We start from the raw sequence: 18,308 nt of genomic DNA, 5'->3' as shown, positions 1-18,308 counted from the left end.
GCTCTAGAATGACTCAGAGACCTTAGGAGAGTTTACTCACCATGGACTCATGATATAACCATCTTTCCTAGGCCAGCTTTCTGCTGTGATGATTAGAAACTCTAATTCAAAATAGTCAAAGCAGTAAGGGTATCTGTCATTCCCCATAACACACTGCGCTGCTGTAGTCAGGCAGCTCAAGAACTAGGATGTCCAGACCCTGGGTCTGCTTCTCTGATTTTCTTTCTTCTTTTTTTAAAATAAATTTATTTATTTTATTTATCTACTTTTGACTGTGTTGGGTCTTCATTGCTGCACGCGGGCTTTCTCTGGTTGCAGCGAGTGGGGGCTACTCTTCGTTGCAGTGCACGGGCTTCTCATTGCGGTGGCTTCTTATTGCGGAGCATGGGCTCTAGGTGCAGCAGGCTTCAGTAGTTGTGGCACATGGGCTCAGTAGTTGTGGCTCACGGGCTTAGTTGCTCTGCAGCATGTGGGATCTTCCTGGACCAGCGCTCGAACCCGTGTCCTCTGCACTGGCAGGTGGATTCTTAACCATTGTGCCACCAGGGAAGTCCTCCTCTGATTTTCTTGGTCTAAATACCTTCAGATTTTGGCTTCATCCTCTGGCTGGTGGCTAGGTGGCTGCAATTACCCCAGGCCTCACCCAATCCAGTCATGACGAGGCCCAGTGGAGGAAGGACTGTTGTTCCTTTGTATCCCTTTTTAAGGGCAAAGAGCACTTCCTCTGGAAACCTCCAGAGGGATTCCCCTTCCCATCCCTGACCCATGACCCATTGGGTCACATTCTTATTCTTAAAGCGACCGGGCAAGAGTGGGCCACCCTTGCCTGACTTGCACTGAACAAGACTGGGGCTTTGGCATCAGGAAGAAGAAAAATGACTTCTGGGTAGATATTCAAGAAAACCAGACTAAAACTGCCCCTTACCGGAATTCAGGAAAGAAGCCCTTTCTAAGATCCTGAGATAATGGACTTCTAGGGGGTGAATACACTTGGCCCATGTGTGCTGAGCATCTTCTGGGAGCTGGTGGGGTGCAAAGGTGAAAACCACACAGCCCTGCCTGGTGGTGCTCAGTCTACAGAGGACTAAGCACCAAGAGATCTTCTGATTTTAACCTGGCTTCTCCAATAGCTTTCCCACAGGGAGGGAATGGGCTTTGCAGTGTTAGTGAGAATTTCACTCCCCCTCCCCAGTTTAATTGAGGCATAATTGACACATAACCTTGTAATAGTTTCAGGTGTACAACACGTTTCAATATATGTATATATAGTGAAATGATCACCGTGGTAAATTTTTAAAATTTATTTTTACTTATTTATTTTTATTGGCATGTAATTGCTTTACAATGTTGTGCAATGAAGTGAATCAGCTATATGTATACCTATATCCCCTCCCTCCTGGACCTCCCTCCACCTGCCCCATCCCACCCATCTAGGTCATCACAGAGCACTGAGCTGACTCCCTTCATCATGATAAATTTGGTTAACAGACATCACCTCATATAAGTTTCAATTTTCTAATTTTTTTATCCCCTACTCCCAATTATCCCTCTCCCCCCATTTTTTTTCTTGTGATGAGAAATTTTAAGATTTATACTCTCAGCAAATTTCAAGTATGCAGCATACAAATACACAATCCAGTGTTGTTAAGTACAGTTGCCATGCTGCCCATTACATCCCTAGAACTTATTTATAACTGGAAGTTTGTGCCTTATGACCACCTTCACCCATTTCACCCACCTCCATTCCCCACCTCTGGCAGCCACCACTCTGCTCTCTGTTTTTATTTTATTTTGTTATTTATTTATTTGTTTTGGCTCCACCACGTGACTTGCAGGGTCTTAGTTCCCTGACGAGGGATCGACTGTGCCCCGTGCAGTGGAAGCACCGAGTTCTAAACACTGGACCACCAGGGAAGAACCTGTTTTTGTTTTTTTTAGATTCCACATATAAATGAGATCATACAGTATTTGTCTTTCTGTGTCTGACTTATTTTACTTAGCATAATGCCTTCAAGTTCCATCCATTTTATTGTAAATGGCAGGGTTTCCTTCTTTTTTATGGCGGAATAATATTTGGGTGCATGTGTATCTCATATCTTCTTTTTCCATTCATCTGTCGATGGATACTTAGGTTGCTTCCACATCTTGGCTATTGTAAATAGTGCTGCAGTGAACATTGGGGTTCAGATACATTTTCAAGATAGTGATTTCGTTTCCTTTGGATAAATACCCAGAAGTGGAATTGCTGGATCATATGATAGTTCTATTTTTAACTTTTTGAGGAAACTCCACACTGTTTTCCACAGTGGCTGCACCAGTTCACATTCCCACCAACTGCGCACAGGGGTCTCCCCTTTTCTCCACATCCTCACTAACACTTTTTTTTTTTTTTTTTGCAGTACGTGGGCCTCTCACTGCTGTGGCCTCTCCCATTGCGGAGCACAGGCTCCGGACGTGCAGGCTCAGTGGCCATGGCTCACGGGCCCAGCCACTCGGCGGCATGTGGGATCTTCCCGGACCGGGGCACGAACCCGTGTCCCCTGCATCGGCAGGCGGACTCTCAACCACTGCGCCACCAGGGAAGCCCCCCTCACCAACACTTTTTATTTGTTGTCTTTTTGATGACAGCCTTTCTGACGGCTATGAGGTGATATCTCACTGTGGTTTTTATTAATTTATTTAATTTATTTATTTTTGGCTGCACTGGGTCTTCCTTGCTGTGCGCAGGCTTTCTCTAGCTGCGTTGAGCAGGGACTACTCTTCGTTGCAGTGCGTGGGCTTCCCACTGCGCTGGTTTCTCTTGCTGTGGAGCATGGGCCTTAGGCACATGGTCTTCAGTAGTTGTGGCATGTGGGCTTAGTTGCTCTGTGGCATGTGGGATCTTCCCGGACCAGGGATCGAACCTGTGTCCCCTGCATTGGCAGGTGGATTCTTAACCACTGTGCCACCAGGGAAGCCCCTCACCAGCACTTTTTATTTGTTATCTTTTTGATGACAACCTTTCTGACAGGTGTGAGGTGATATCTCATTGTGGTTTTGACTTGCATTTCCCTGATGACTAGTGATGTTGAGCACATTTTCATGTGTCCACTGGACAAGAATTTCACTGCCCTCTGGCCTTCGTTTTTTTTAAGCCATTCATTTACAGAAACCTGCTGAGTGTTTGCCCTTCACTGGGCACAAGCTCTGGAGTCCCATCGACTTTGCAGCTTACACTCCAGCTTAAATTGTTTGACAATTATATTTCTTGTTGTAAATGAGTAATTATGGCCTTCTAGCTCATTTTAAAAGTCGTTGTTGGGAATTCCCTGGTGGCCCAGTGGTTAGGACTCGGTGTTTTCACTGCTGGGGCCCGGGTTCAATCCCTGGTCGGGAAACTAAGATCCCGCAAGCCGCGGGGTGCAGCCAAAAATAAATAAATAATAATAAATAAAATAAAATAGTCATTGTTACTTTGGTGAGCCTCTGTAAGAAACCGGCCCGCTCTGGCCTGTGGGCCTGGAACCCCTACTTGGGGCTGTGGAAGTGGTATCATGTGCTAGTTCCCCTAAAAGCACTGTTGTTGTAACCACGGTGGGAGCCAGAGCAGGGTTTTTTTTGTTTGTTTGTTTGTTTTTTTTTGAGGTATGCGGGCCTCTCACTGCTGTGGCCTCTCCCGTTGCGGAGCACAGGCTCCAGACGCGCAGGCTCAGCGGCCATGGCTCATGGGCCCAGCTGCTCCGCGGCATGTGGGATCCTCCCGGACCGGGGCATGAACCCGTGTCTCCTGCATTGGCAGGCGGACTCTCAACCACTGCACCACCAGGGAAGCCCCAGAGCAGGTTTTTTTTTTTTTTTTTTTTTGTGGTACGCGGGCCTCTCACTGTTGTGGCCTCTCCCGTTGTGGAGCACAGGCTCCGGACGCGCAGGCACAGCGGCCATGGCTCACGGGCCCAGCCGCTCCGCGGCATGTGGGATCCTCCCGGACCAGGGCACGAACCCGTGTCCCCTGCATCGGCAGGCAGACTCTCAACCACTGCGCCACCAGGGAAGCCCCAGAGCAGGTTTTTAAGTGGTGGGGTGGCATGATTAGCACCAGCCTGTCTCCAAGAACTGAAACTTCAAAGTAAAATGTTTAAAAAAACAGTCAATCAAACCCTAGCAGAACTTGATTTTGACTTAACTTCTAAATGGCCTGGAGGTGCCCGTGGTTTGAGGTTTGTCTCTGGCCTCTGTGGGTCCAAAGCCCTAAAAGCCGCCTCTGTGGGGGAAGCAGTGTTGTGCACGTTCATGGGACTTGCTTCACTCCTGGCTCTTGGCCTACTTTCAAGTCGGGTCCTGCCTAGACTTCGGGAGAATTCTTCTGGGAGAATCTGAGACACTAAAGTGCAAAGATCCGTGTCAGTCATCCTCTGCTCCAAGTGCCAGGGCCAGCGCCCACACTTCAGCCTGGTGATCCGATCAAGGAGCCAGACCCTCTCCCGAGGCCTCAGGCCAGAGCTCTGGCTTCTCACTCGCCTTCTTCGGCTCTGCTGGCTGCCCCAGGCAGGAGGCCTACTCTTGAACTCCAGCCCCAAAAGCACCTGGTGACTCCAGGGCTGGAAACCCCACTATTTAAAAAAGTCTATAAAAGGTGTTAATTACTAGGGTCCTTCTGAGTCCGCATCTCAGTTGGGCCTTTGACAGCCCTTCCCTGATGATCCACCTCTACTGTCCTCTCTCTTTGTTCCCACCAAGAAGATAAAGGCTGTCAGATGTCAGGTCCCTGCCACCCCCCTCCACATTAATATGTTGAAGCCCTAAACCCCCAGAACCTCAGAACGTGACATTTGGAGACAGGGTCTTTACAGAGGTAATTAACTTAAAGTGAGGTCATTAGGGATGGACACAGGGAAGACGATGTGAAGATACTGTTTGGCCTGTGAGCCTAAAACATCCAATCTCTGGCCCTTGAGGGTGTGCCAAGCCCTGAGCTAGACAGCGTTGCAGAGGCACTGGGAGGCAGGACAGATAGGTTGACAGGCTTTCAAGAAGCACGAGACGTGGCAGCCAGGACCAAACACCTGAGGGCTCAATAAGGAGGGTTCCCCCGCACCGCCACCAGCTCTTTGAAAAGGACCTCACAGGAGGCAAAGTTTGATTAAAAAACAACTTCACATTTTATTTTAAGGAATATGGTCATTTGCTGAGTTGAAGGCATGAAGTACAAGAGCTGCTCTGACACACTCTGAGCAGAAGCCCCTCCTCCCGTGTGCACTTTTAACAACTAGCTCATCGTTTTGTACACATTTCACCCATCAGAGCTGAAGACGCTTAACGACATTGGTGACTTTAAAAATTCTGCAGAAAAGGCCTATGTAGGCAAAGTGTAAGATTTTTACTAAATTGGTGTGGTGTACTCTTAAAAAATCACATATTCACAAAAAGAAGTTAAAGAAAGAGAAATTAAAATGCACTTATGTACTTCCATTCTTGCCACCTGAGGTAAATTCAGGTCTCCTTTCCTATACAACGCAAAAAAGACATCCACGAGGCAACCTGCCACTGTTAACTACAGATCACTATGTTAGAAAGTTCCTCCGAAGGAGAACGCGCTTATTGTTAAGTTAGGAGCACACTTAACATGTAACCAACCTTGAGTTAGAAAAGCCACTCTTTGGAAGGCACCGTTTGTTTCCAGGTCGACCGTGGAATTCCAGATCTGTCTTCTGGACCCCATGTGGCAAGAAGGACAACCCCGGCCGGGCACCCCCGTGTCTCCCTGACACGTGTGTCCAGAGGGCAGAGTTTTCCTCTGCTCACAGTCACCACACGCAGGTCCTGGAGGCTCCTCTGGTCCTGCTTTGTTCACTGAGAGTGTGAGTGGCTCTGCTGTGTGAGGCAGCAGCCACTGGCCCTCAGTGGGTGCGGGAACAGGTGGGGACCCGGCAGAGATGCTGCCCAGCACAAGGATGAGACAGGCCCTTGGCCCAGGCCTTAGAATGAGGAATGTGAACAAGAACAGAACCAAATATACGGGGAGACGTGTGAGGAAAGCGTTTCTAGAAGAGTGAGGGCAACCCTCCCTCCACAGCTTGGGGTAAAAAAGGGGGTGGTGGTGATCGGCTTTATCAATCCAACAAAAGGCACAAAATAAGGTGCTACTTTGCTTCAAATTGGTTAAATCACTAACCCCATTATGTGAGAGGAGGGCTGCAGTGTTTGGCAGTGGCCTTTGTCTGTATTTATTTGAATGGAGAGGCTCAGGTCTAGGTGTGCTGACTAATCTCCACATGTCTATGCCCGAGGGCAAGGAGCAGGAACAGTTATGACACCCGTTGAGGAAGGCATCAGGGAGGAAAACCCGGGAACGATGCTGGGTAGACAGGCACCCCCAGGCTGCCCTGCATCCTGGTGTCACGCTTCGGAGCAGCCTTTTTGCTGGAGGCCCTGTGAACTCGTTCAGTGTGGGCCAGGTGGACATGTAAAGTTCTTCCTTTTTCCAGTTACCAGGAGAACAACCATGATGGGCTCGTGATAAGCAGATGTGGGTCTGATTACCTTCCACGGCATCCGCATGCCCTGTGACATTCCCAGTGATGTGGGTCAGACTCGCAGGGCGGCTGGAACATGACAGAAAGATGTGTCTTCCCACGGAGGCTGTCAGTGTTTTTAGGAAAGTCAGGCATTATGGGATGGAACTTTTATATTTGAATTGCTACATAAACGCTGCTGCATTGCTGCTGCCCCTTAAAGACGTTCCTTTGCTTTAAGGGACTTTGTTTATATTCTACTGAACCAAAGTGGTGAAGGTCACTGTGCTGGGGCCAGGTTTCAGGGTGAAAGGCACTGTGATTTTAAGGTTTCCAACCTAATCTGTCTTATTAAAATCAGTCCCTTTCACCATCTTCAAAATATTTTAATTTATTTGCTTTTAAAAAGACCAGGACCTCGTGGCTTCAATTATTTTGTTGGAGGTACCAGCGTAAAGAAATTCCTTTAAGTACAGAAATCAATTTTAATTAGTACTTTTAAATGATTCTCTTTTTTTGTAAAATAAAGAGAGAACAAGCTAGGCCAGGTAGAATGATAACGTCTGGGCTTTTTTTAAAGCCATATCCTTCTGTGCACAGACAGCGTCACTAGTGGAGCTCCAGTCCTAAAACTGGGGCCAGAGAATCAAGTGATGGGTCAAGGCATGTTGCCAGCAGCGCAGAAGAGTGGGTGGGAATGCTGGATGGGCCAGGGGACCCCAGGCACCAAGTAAACATGTTTGGATGGGGGGCCTGGTCCAGGTAACCTGAGGGCAGAGAGCTTGGTGGAGCACGTCTGTGTGATGCTCCTCTCTCACGCTCTGCAGGCCTCAGCCAGCTGGCCAGGGAGCCTCCAGCCAGGGCAGAACGTGTTCCTGACCCCACGCAGGGGCAGCGGGGCTCACCCAGCTCCCTATGTGCTTCCAGGCGTCACAGTGAGCAGGGCTGGTCTGAACCCCCTCCTACTAAAATCAAATGCCTGCCAAGGGGCTCAGAGCATCACAATGTGCTCGTGGGGGTGGAGGGGAGAAGGATGCCCACAAACACGGGTCACATGGCCCTCAGCGCTCTACCTCGCGGAGGCCTGGGGACGAGAAGCACAGCAGACGGAAGCAGAGGCCGGCATGACCACCACTCTGCCCGCACACCTCCAGTCAGGGCCCTCAGAGAAGTGGGGCACACGCTTTCTCTACAATAAAACCTCTTTTGAGACCCACTCTGTTACAACATTTGCAAACACATGTGAAATCACATTCTAAAGTAATAACTGAAATTTCTTGGGCGTTTAAAAGAAGACCTTTCAAATCTTTTCATCGCGATGGAGTGGAAATCCACCTCCATCTTCAAAGCTGCCGAACTTTCCTCTCTGTGCTCTTGATGTTGACGTCTAACTTGTCCACTTTGGTTGTGAGGCGGTCAAGAATGTCGTCCTGCTCCTCAATCTCCGTCTGCATCCCCAGGGCGATGTCCTTCAGCCGGCCCAGGCCCACGGACAGCTCATCTGCGGGACAGGAGAGCACACACGGGCCTGAGCCAAGTCATAGCATCGGGACCTGCATCCCCAGATGCTCCCACCATGGGCTCAGCAGCACTGCAGTCACTGACCCCTCCTCCCTGGAAGACAGGCCAGATGCCAGGGCGTTGGTTACATGCTCCAAAACATGTGCAAGTGAAGAGAAAGCAGTAGTGCTTAACGGGAAAGCCACTCCTCCCTGCCGCCCACCAGGACACCCACTGTTAGCACACGGTGTTTATTTTAGAAATTCATATAGAGCCACATATCTTTCAGCTGTCTTTGAACCTTACATCCCCAGCTCCCTAAAGCTGGGTCAAGCACAGGTCCAGAGTGGCAAAGAAGAAGATCCCCATTTGGAAACACATCTGAGATACACCTCAGGCTTTTCCAGTCTTTGTAATAAGTATTTCCCTTCTTTTACAAAAAGTTGTAAAAATCAATCCCAATTCATTTTTAAGAGGAATAAAGTCTATAAGGACATGGTCAGCCTCGAGTATGTGAAGGGCTTCCTTAGCACAGTGACAAAGAAAGAACTGACCATGAGTGGGGAGGAGACCAGCCGAGGGGCCCGGGGTCCCCTGATGGGGCTGTGCAGACTGCAGAGGGGAGTCGTGATGTGACTGACTCTGTCCAGATGAATATAAAGCCCCTTCCCTGTGTGTGTGTGTGCACGTGTGTGCCCTGAATGTGTGTGTGCATGTGCACAGGGTGTGGGGATGGGGTCACACCCAGAGCTGCTTTCTGCCCTTTTACTAGTTAAGAGCTGGGGGAAAACAGAAGAGGTGGTGCTTTGCAAGCCTTTTCACTAAGTTAAAGATAAACGTTAAGTGAAAAAGGTCAAAATACACAAATAGTTGGCAATGGCACCATAAATCTAAGCAGAATCTGATTTTTTAGAAGTGGTCTTCCTGGGACTTCCCTAGTGGCGCAGTGGTTAAGAATCCACCTGCCAATGCAGGGGACATGGGTTCAATTCCTGGTCCAGGAAGATCTCACATGCCACACAGCAACTAAGCCCATGTGCCACAACTACTAAACCCGCGTGCCACAACTACTGAAGCCTGCATGCCTAGAGCCCGTGCTCCACAACAAGAGGAACCACCGCAATGAGAACCCTGTGCACCGCAACAAAGAGTAGCCCCCGCTTGCCGCAACTAGAGAAAGCCGGCGTGCAGCAACAAAGACCCAACGCAACAAAAACAACAAAAAGAAAAGAAAAGAAAGCCTGTGCCCCTGTGTCCCATGGACACTGACAGTTGTAAGGCTGCCCAGGTCTCAGGGAGCTGCCGGCAGCTGGGACGGCTTGGGACCCGCAAGGAGCTGCATTGGGGTGAGAAGCTGGATCAGGGAGGGCCACCTGGCAAGGGACCGCCAGCAGGGCCGGGCATCCAGGAGGCAGAGGGACCTGCCCGGGGCAGTGGTGTGGCCCCATCAGCAGGGCCCGTGGACGGGCCTGCTCTGTGTCCCGCTCACCCTGCTGTCCGAATGCATACTCTCAGCCTCTGGGGTGGGCTGTCCTTGGTCTTCTTCCTGCTGCACTCCCTGCATTCCTGAATCTCGCCCCCTGCATAGGTCTTCCCCCCAGCAGGCACCAGTGCCAGCCTTTCTTGGTGGGGAAACCTTTGGTGGGAAGGATGGGGGGCCCGCCAGTCCCTGTGTTTCTCTGGAGCCAGGCCTGGCAGATGCACCCTCTGCCTGACACCTTTGGCTCCAGGGCCGAGTCCAGAGGACAAGCAAGCAGTGACCTCCGGGGTACCCCTGGGCTCCGAGGGCAGAGAGCAGTTGGGGTTCAGGGTGGAGAAACAGAAGGAATGACACCAAAGCAGCTGTCACTGCTGGACGGTGGAATTTGGGTGTTGGTTTCCTTAGGGCACTTGCCTAACTTCACAGTTTTCTACAATGTGTCTATGTGCTGAGAAACAAAGGTTAAATGAAGGTTAAACAAAGGATGTGGGTCTGCCTCACGTGCTGTCTGTACCAGTGGCCCAGGCTGCTGGAGTGGGCACTGCCCTGGGAGAGTTGGGGGCCCGTGTCCCCTGGGAGGAGAGAGCAGGGGAAGCATTCCTTTCTGTCTCACCCTCTTTGCCATCCCCTAAGGGGGAGGAGGGTTGACAAGTGACCTGGGTGGCCATGGGGGAGGTTCACACGCAGGGAGCAAAGGTCAGAGGGGGCTGCTGAGGGGCCAGCTTCTCCACCCGACTGCAAATGACCCCCTCCTCTCTCCATTCTCGCCTTCTGGGCCCTGGGTGTAAAGTAGGGACAAAACTGAACTTCTCCTGTGTTTCTGGAGACTGGTTAGGGAGACACCAGAGAAGCCAGCAGGTATGTGGTTACAACAGGGCACCCTGGAGCCCGAGGCCCAGGAAGCAGGGCGCCTGGTCACGCGGCCAAGGTGCTGCTGGCCCTATGTATGCCTGACCTGCTGGGCCGCCTCCCGCGAGCCTTCCAGTTTTGCTCACCTGACCCTCCCCGAGCCCAGGGCACACGGAGGAAGCAGGGTGGCATGGCCGCATGGTGAGGGGGGTGGGCAGAGCCCAGGCTGCACGGGGTAGTCCCCAGACCCTGACCCTGTCGCTGTCACCTCTCAGACAAGAGGTGGGGATGGAGACAAGCGGGCAGACCCCAGAGAGGGTGAGGGGCTGGGATGTTGCACACGCGCGTGCGTGTGTGTGTGCAGGGGTGGACAATGGGGGGCCCCGGTGCACACAAGCCGTGGTGCTGGTGGCAGTGCTCTGGTCTTACCGAGGTTGCTGTCGATCCTCTGGTGACAGATGCGCAGGTGCGGGTTCCTTGGGTAAGCCTCGGAGCTCGTGGCAGAATCGGCCCCTCCAGGGATGGAGTCTGAGTTGACAAAGAAACACCGGGAGGACGGTTAACTGACACACTTGAAATTCCGCTTCACAAAACTCATCTTAATCTGGAAAACGGGTGGAAGGACTAAGGCTGTTGGTTCTGAGGCCACCGAGAGAGGCAGGCGGGGGATGGGGAAGGGGCGGGAAGGAGACGCTTCCTGAGGGCAGCCCCTTGGAGATCAAAGAACCCCAGCCTATGGGTCACCTGGTCAGACACGGACCCTCGAGCTCAGGAAAGAGATTCATGCACGTAATGGTATGACAGTTGGAGCAGCCACCACGCAAACCCACACAGGCTCCGGAAAAAGAAACGTTAAATGATGCACATTTGCCCTCAGAAATCTTCTCTGAACCTCAGTTTCCAAATGCACACAGAAAAGCCCTGTCGCCCAGGTTATGTCTTCTGGGGACCATCTCTTTCTAGACTTGGGGTCTCTCCTTCAGCATGGCCTACGGAAGCCCCTCAGCACACAGTCTTCTCCCACTTCCTCCGCGGCTTTTGCCTTCCCAGATGAACCTCCGGGCCCTCCTCCGCCAGGCCTCCCCTTGGCTGTGCCCGCAGGCGGCATGGGAAGCATCTGGTTACTTCCAATGTGCCTGGCTCTCTAGGGGTCGACAGAGTCCCCAGGAGGCCTTGATTCCTTTCCAGATGAGGGATGTTTATGGGCCCATCATTTGATATTAACGGGACGATCTGACACAAAACACCTCCTATCTCACGCTCCTTGTCCACACAGCCACTTCTGCGCCCACTGGGGCTCGGGGGCTACATTAGCCTCCTTCTGTCGCTGCAACAAAATACCACAAACCATCCTTTGGTTCTGGAGGTCAGACGTCTAACCTGGGTCTCCCTGGCCTCAGACCCAGGTGTCAGTGGGGTTGGCTCCCCTAGAGGCACTTAGGGAGAATCCGATTCCCGGCCCCTTCCAGCCCCTGGAGGTCAATCCTTAGCAGCGGCCCCTCCTCCACCTGAGAGCCAGCTGCCAGGCACCTTCAAACCTCTCACTCCATCACTCTCTCCTCTGCCTCCTCCCCACTTGCAAAGGACCTTTGTGATTTCACTGGGTCCAACCGGAAAACCCAGGATAATCTCCCCACCTCAAGTCAGCCGATCAGCAACTGTACTTCCCTCTGCGACCACGATTCCCCTTTTGCCACGTGACCTGACATATTCCTGGGGCCTGGGGATTAGGCCGTGGATGTCCGGGGGGTCATATCCTACTCAGCATAGGTGTTTCCCCGCCTGAAGATCTCAGAGCTATACAGGCCGGGCTCCCACTTCCTTATCCCTCCCTCCACAGGGGAGCAGGGCTGAACCCGCCATAACGCACACCCCCAGCTCCTTGAGAGAGGCACTGGGGCCCCCGACGCCCCTACCCAGTGCAAGGTGTCCCCGCAGAACCCGGGTGTGGGCGGGAGCACTGACCTGAGTCATTGAGCTTCCTGAGGTTTGGGTGGCTGGCCTGGTACTGTGCCTCCTGGTCTTTGCTTGTACTTATGGCTTCTTTCAACCTTTGGATAAAAGTTACGAGAAAAAGAAAACTTTTAGAAAGGAAACCCACCTGTGACAGTGCAGTCTTTTCTAACAGTGCCCACGTGAGAAAATCAAATGCCTCTTCTGACCAAGATACAAAGCCAAATGAATATTCTAACTGCAATTATGAAAACACTGAATAAGGGGAGCAACCTACATTCTTTGTGTTACGGTAGATAAGGTGTAGATTTTCTGTAATATGGTGATATTGTCTTTATAATAAAAGACAGATACAATGATCTGACATACGAGCAACCATCATGTTTTAGCAAAAACTGAATTATTTTACATTTGAACACACGACATTTATATGCCAGCCAAAATTGCAGTATGATTTTATTATACCTCTAGCCAAAAATTTTGAGGAAAATAATCTCTGATTTTAAAATGATAATCAATGGGCAACTTGAATTAGATATGGGGAAGTTGTACACGAAGACTTTTTAAAGCAAAAATTCTGTGAAGTGAGTCACATCTATACTGATTAGAGTGAACATTCTCTCTTTTAAATTACCAGGAGCAGTAATTTACGGAGACCCAATTCACGCAGAGTTTGCAGACTGAACAGCGGTCACATCCACACAATCAAGAGCAGTGGAGAACGCTTCTTGTTTCAAAATGTCTGAAGACAAATCCCTCCCAGTGAGTAACTTTCAGGGTCCTTTGGTCCCTTTAAGGCATGAAAAGTGTCCTGAAAGGCTCGGCCACCCGCACTAAACCCCCCTCTGCTGCTTTGCTCTGGCCAGACGGGCACCACTCACCTGCTGCTGGGCTGGGGGGCGAGGGTGCCATTCTGTGCAGGTGGGGTCTCTGAGGGTTTGGATCTGAAGTAATTGACGAGCCCTCCGAACACACTCTTGATGCTGTTGATGTGCTTCTGGCTGGTCTTCAGATCCTGCTCCATCTTGTCTACCATCTTCTCCGTGCGCTCCAAGGCCCCTCGCTGGCGCACGAGCTCCTAGGGAGGATGAGACGTGATGGCATTGCACCTTCTGTAGCTCCCCGTCACCCGCAGAGGCAGGCTCTCTGTAAATCCTCAGCCAGCACTTGGGGATGGCACAGCCCCCACCCCAACCTGAGTCTCGCCTGAGCTCTGGAGGGGAAGGTGCCAGCACTAAGTGTCTCGATCTGATTGCGATTAAACTCTGGTTTTGAACAACCAGCAGGCAGAGGTTGATCTGGAGTCGATACGCTGAATCTAGAAACTTGAGATTTACCCCCATCAATGTCACTCCCCTTCCCAGGGAGCATGACACACATACGCACCAGCAGGGACGCAGGAGCTGGCGGTGAACATGCTCGAATACGGGGCTCCGTCCCGGCAGGAGTGGCAGTGTAGAGTGGTCTTAGGCGGCAAGAGAACCACCAAGGGCAAAGGCTGGTGCCCCTCGCTGCATGTGCAGGCTGCCTGGGGCCGCTCACGCCGTGTGTTCCCGAGAAAGGCCTTGTCTGGCTCCTTGCCCTCGTATTAGCCTGAAGAGTGACTTTGCTTCCCTGAGTCCTCAGGTCAGCCTGACAGTCTGCATCAGCAATGTGGTTTACAGGGTGGGGGGCCTTGAGCCACACAGCGTGACCTTTGGGAGGGGCTGGAGATTCCAGTCAGCCAGGCGAGCAGCCGTACCTCCTGGATGTCACACGTCACAGTGGGGGGAGTGCGGGCTGCGCACACAACTCCACAGAGAGGGGACAACGGGAAGCTGTGCTTGCTCTCCTGGACTCTGCCCACCAGCCTGTCTCCCTTGAGGATTTTAAGCTGCATCCTTTTGCTGTAACAAACCACAACCGTGAGTATAACAGCTCTACTAATTCTGAGTCCTTCTAGGGAATCGTTAAACCTGAGGGTGCCCCTGGGGACCCCCACAACACCTCTAAACAGCACTTCTCACTCTCAGAGGCAGAAGGCTGCAGAGCAGACAGCCCCTGGGCTTCCCCAGCACAACTCCTGGTCAGCAAAGCAAGGTCTCCCAGACACCATGGCGGCCACGGGTGGACATTTTAGGAAGCAGCAGCAGACACGGCCAGATGCCACGGCGCTGGTGTGGGATGTATGACCTGCCTGGATGGTAAAGACCCGGCCTCACAAGGTGCCTCATCACAGCTAAGGAGCCAGCAAGTTTGATCCTAGAACTTTTCAACAGTCAAATTCAATCACTGATACTTTATAAAATCTACTGGGAATTACTTAACCGAGCAGCTGTTCATCTCCCTCCATCAGCTTCTGCTTCAGGATAGGGTTGTGCTAAGAACTCTGGCTGCATCAGAACCAGCCCGGGCTGTCTTGGAGGGGAGGCTCTGGTCAGTACAGCCACCCATCTGGAGAGGGGAAGGGTCTGCCCAGAGGATGAGGGCACCACCCCAACTCACAGGGACACCCAGAACAGAGGGCTGCGATGGCCTCCGTTCCCAGGCTGGAGAGGTGTCCGTCCCCTTGTGGCCCACCTCTCTGAACCGAAGGCCCAGCAGGGTTTGGCGACTGTCAAGTGCTGGAAAGACTCAATGAGGTGAGGGGGCCCCGCACGAGACTGTGTGTAGGATGTGCTGGCCGGGCTGCTGAGAGCATCCTGGCCCGACTCCCTTTCTGCTGATGCTAACCAAGCTGGCCACTCAGGCCCTCATCCAAGGTTTGTTGCTGGACTCCCTGAACTGAGACCCTGGGCCCCACAAAACATCACTGGCGTGTGCTCAGCAGCCAGAGGGGGCAGGACGTCTCCTTGGCCAGGGTGGTGAAAGGGCACATGAAGACTGCGTCCACGTGGGACACAAACAGGCAAACGCCCAGTGGTTAGGACTCTGCGCTTCCACTGCTGGGCTGGGCTCAATCCCTGGTTGGGGAACTAGGATCCCACAAGCCACTCGGTGTGGCCAAAAAAAAAAAGAGCAGCACATCACGTGTTGCTATGGAATGCCCTCCACCTTGTCAAGCAACGTGCAGTGTGGCATATACAGAACACTTCTGCTTAAGTTAAAATTATAAAAAAAAGGAAAAAGATAAGTATAGGAATGTTTTTATACACAGAATATCTCCACAGGGACACTGCAGGAACAGAAGGTGAGTGGCTGGGGGTAGGGGGGCAGCAGGTGGGAGGAGCCTTCACAGCCTTCTGTATCATCTCAATTTTGAACCCTGTGACTGGATTATCACTTCACAAAAATTATACCTTAGGGAAAGAAAAGAAGAAACAAATCATGCCTGAGAAGTGGAAAAGCCATGTGGCCTACAAGTCTCTATGGTTCTGCACTGTGCTCCCCAGGCCGGCCCACCTCTCCTCTATCCTGTGGGGTCAGGACCTGAGGCGAGAGCCTTCCAGAGAGGTGAACCCTACAGGTTTCTCAGGAGAAGGGCAGCTCTCCTTCACTAGAGGTGACCTGACTAAGTAACTTTCCCACTGCTGCCACGCTGGGCCTAAAAAAGTCAAGTCCTCACAGTCTAAAACATGTGTCCTGTTTCGGCACCTCTCAGCTGGGTATGTGACGGGCACCTGTCTAAGTTAGGAGGTTAGTTTAGTGGTGATTTGGGTCTGCTGGGACAGAGCTCACCACCAACCCCCCCATCCCCCAGGGGAATGAAAGAGCGATGAAAAGGATTCAAAGACAGTAAGACAATTTGGTGATTATGGGGTGGGGTGGAGATGGGGTTGCTGACCATTCCTGCCTCCCAGGGCCTCCAATAATTGAGAACTGATTCAATCCTGGAAAAATTCCATGTGTAATCGCACTGATGACAGAGCCTGTCACCTGCTCAGTCACGATCATACTGTACCTCTCACAGCAACACCTGGCTTGGCCATGCCAAGCCTCACGGCCTGAGGTGCCACTCTGCCTTTGCTCTCATAGTCCCCATTATAGGAAAGAAGGAACTTTGGGGGCAGCATGGGGTTTGTCACCACAATCCTTATGAAACAACATCATCCTCTGTGTTTTTGGCACTCCTGACCTGCCCTCTGACTGTACCGGGTCCTAAGCTCCTCCTCCAGGCCCTTTCCTGGAAGGCTTCCTGGGCGACACTTTCCTGCTCAGGAGCTGCGGCGCTGGGCCAGTGCCTTTGCGTGACTCTTCTCTTCCTTGGGAACATCCCTCCTCCTCCTCCTATCTACACCTTAGCCTTAGAAGCCAGATTCCAGGGTATCCTCTGCCACAGTATTCTACTTTCTGTCACTCTGATTTCCTACTTCACCCGTTCTCAGTTGCCAAAGATGTCTTTTTTTTTTTGGCTGTGCTGCTTGGCATGTGGGATCTTAGTTCCCTGACCAGCGATCGAACCCGCGTCCCCTGCATTGGAAGTACAGTCTTAACTACTGGACCACCAGGAAAGTCCCCAAAGATGGCTTTTTAAACAGTTCTTAGTTGGCTTCCTTGGGCCTGGGACCCTTAATCAAGTGACCCCTCCACCTGGGCCCTAAGACCTCAGGCAATCCTCCCAAATTTAAGTCAACATTTTCCATTTAGACTGTAATGTAGGAATCCAGTAGACACAAGCAAAGCTTCCTCAATGAGGCTAAAGACAGGTAGGTGGGCCACTGAGGGATCTGGTGATAAGGAGAAGTGGGGAAGGGAGATAACCCAAGGAAGTGGTAACGGGAGAATGATGGGACAGACCTCAAAACTGTCCAAGACTGTAAGTGACCAGGTCAGAGGGAACTTTCCCAGAGAAAAGAATTACGAAGAGACCCAGGGAAGAACATGATGCTTTAGCTTCCACAACTACAAATACTTAAGATGAATTACTTTTAGCTGATAGAGCAATCACAGGTTATTACATTTTTTAAAACTTTCTAAAGAAATGCCCAACACAACTGTTTCATTAGTACACTGTGGTGCCTAAGAAAGAACAGCTCTTACCCAAGGTCCTACTCTCTGAAACCACCTATGGACGTTAAGAATTACTGCAGAAGCTGAGCTGGGACGGCAGACTGTCACAGACCGCCCCTGTCTCTCTAGGACATCTTCGTCGGGATCGGGAAGGAAACGTAAGGCCCTAGACTCGGGCTCCGGCGCACTCAGCAGTGTCTAGGCAGACAAGACCTTCATCCCCCTCCTAGCGAGGCGGAGGAGCGCTCAGTGCCGGGAAGAACCCAAGGTCCATCTCCTCGGACGCTTGACACCAGCAGGCACAGTCCTCGCTGGGTCACTCCAGGGGGAAGGGCTGAAGCCACGGGCCAGGCTTCTGTCCAGGAAATGTGTAAAAGGAACAGACCCTCCACGTCCCTAACCCGGGGTCTGCTGTCTAGAATCCCTACTTACCTGGACCGGACAGCGTGGAAATGACCCCTGACGAGGCGTAGAAAAACAACAACCCTGTGGACTAAGTTCAGGAGATCGCCAGGGGCAAACTGCCCCTTTCGGGTGTGAAAACGCGCGTCTCTACGTAGCTAACAGATTGTTACCGACCGTCCGGTCACCAAAGTACAAGACCCGTCCTGGCTGACCGGTCGAGCCCCCAGGAGCCCGGCGACCGCGGACTCACCTCGGAGGAGGCGACCCCGATCCTCTCGGACTCGTACATTAGGGACAGGGACCTGCCAGTGCTGGCGGCCGTGGCCTCGGCCCGGAGCAGCACCTCCTGCCGCAGGGCCTGCTGTCGGTCGGCGGGAGCGCCGGGCCAGTCCGCGAGGTCGCGGCTGTCCGTCCACGGCGCCGGCCGGACGCCCTCGTCCTCCGCGTCGTCGTCGAACGGGTTGTAGCTTCGGGGATAGGCCGACATGGCGCCAGCGCTCGGCCTGGGGCAGGCGGGAGGAGCCGGGCGCGGCCGAGGCGAGGGGCGCTCTCTGACCAAAGAGCAGCGGCCGTAGCGCAGAGAACCTACAGAAACTCCCGTACGCCCGTAGCCGGCGCCGCGCAAACTCCTTCCGCCAGCCGCTCGCGGAGGCCCCGCCTCGGAGCCGACCATCGTGCCTCGCACCGGGGGTGGGGCCACG

At 52.3% G+C, this 18,308-nt stretch overlaps 1 protein-coding gene across 1 annotated transcript; it reads right to left on the bottom strand.

Moving 5' to 3' along the window:
- Window positions 1-5,276: 5,276 nt before the first annotated feature.
- Window positions 5,277-18,239, bottom strand: SNAP29 (synaptosome associated protein 29). The gene is made up of 5 exons (XM_081253331.1): window positions 17,858-18,239; window positions 13,155-13,351; window positions 12,286-12,371; window positions 10,750-10,848; window positions 5,277-7,992 (listed from the first exon to the last, which is right to left on the bottom strand). The coding sequence occupies exons 1-5, from the start codon at window positions 18,092-18,094 to the stop codon at window positions 7,835-7,837; spliced, it is 777 nt and encodes a 258-aa protein (XP_081109457.1). The 5' UTR covers window positions 18,095-18,239; the 3' UTR covers window positions 5,277-7,834.
- Between the last annotated feature and the right edge of the window lie 69 nt (window positions 18,240-18,308).

This window comes from Mesoplodon bidens (assembly GCF_964165515.1).
Source record: "Mesoplodon bidens genome assembly, chromosome: 13".
Classification (NCBI taxonomy): Eukaryota; Metazoa; Chordata; class Mammalia; order Artiodactyla; family Ziphiidae; genus Mesoplodon; species Mesoplodon bidens.
Note: the sequence above shows the minus strand (reverse complement) of the source record. Positions and strands in the feature narration are given on the sequence as shown.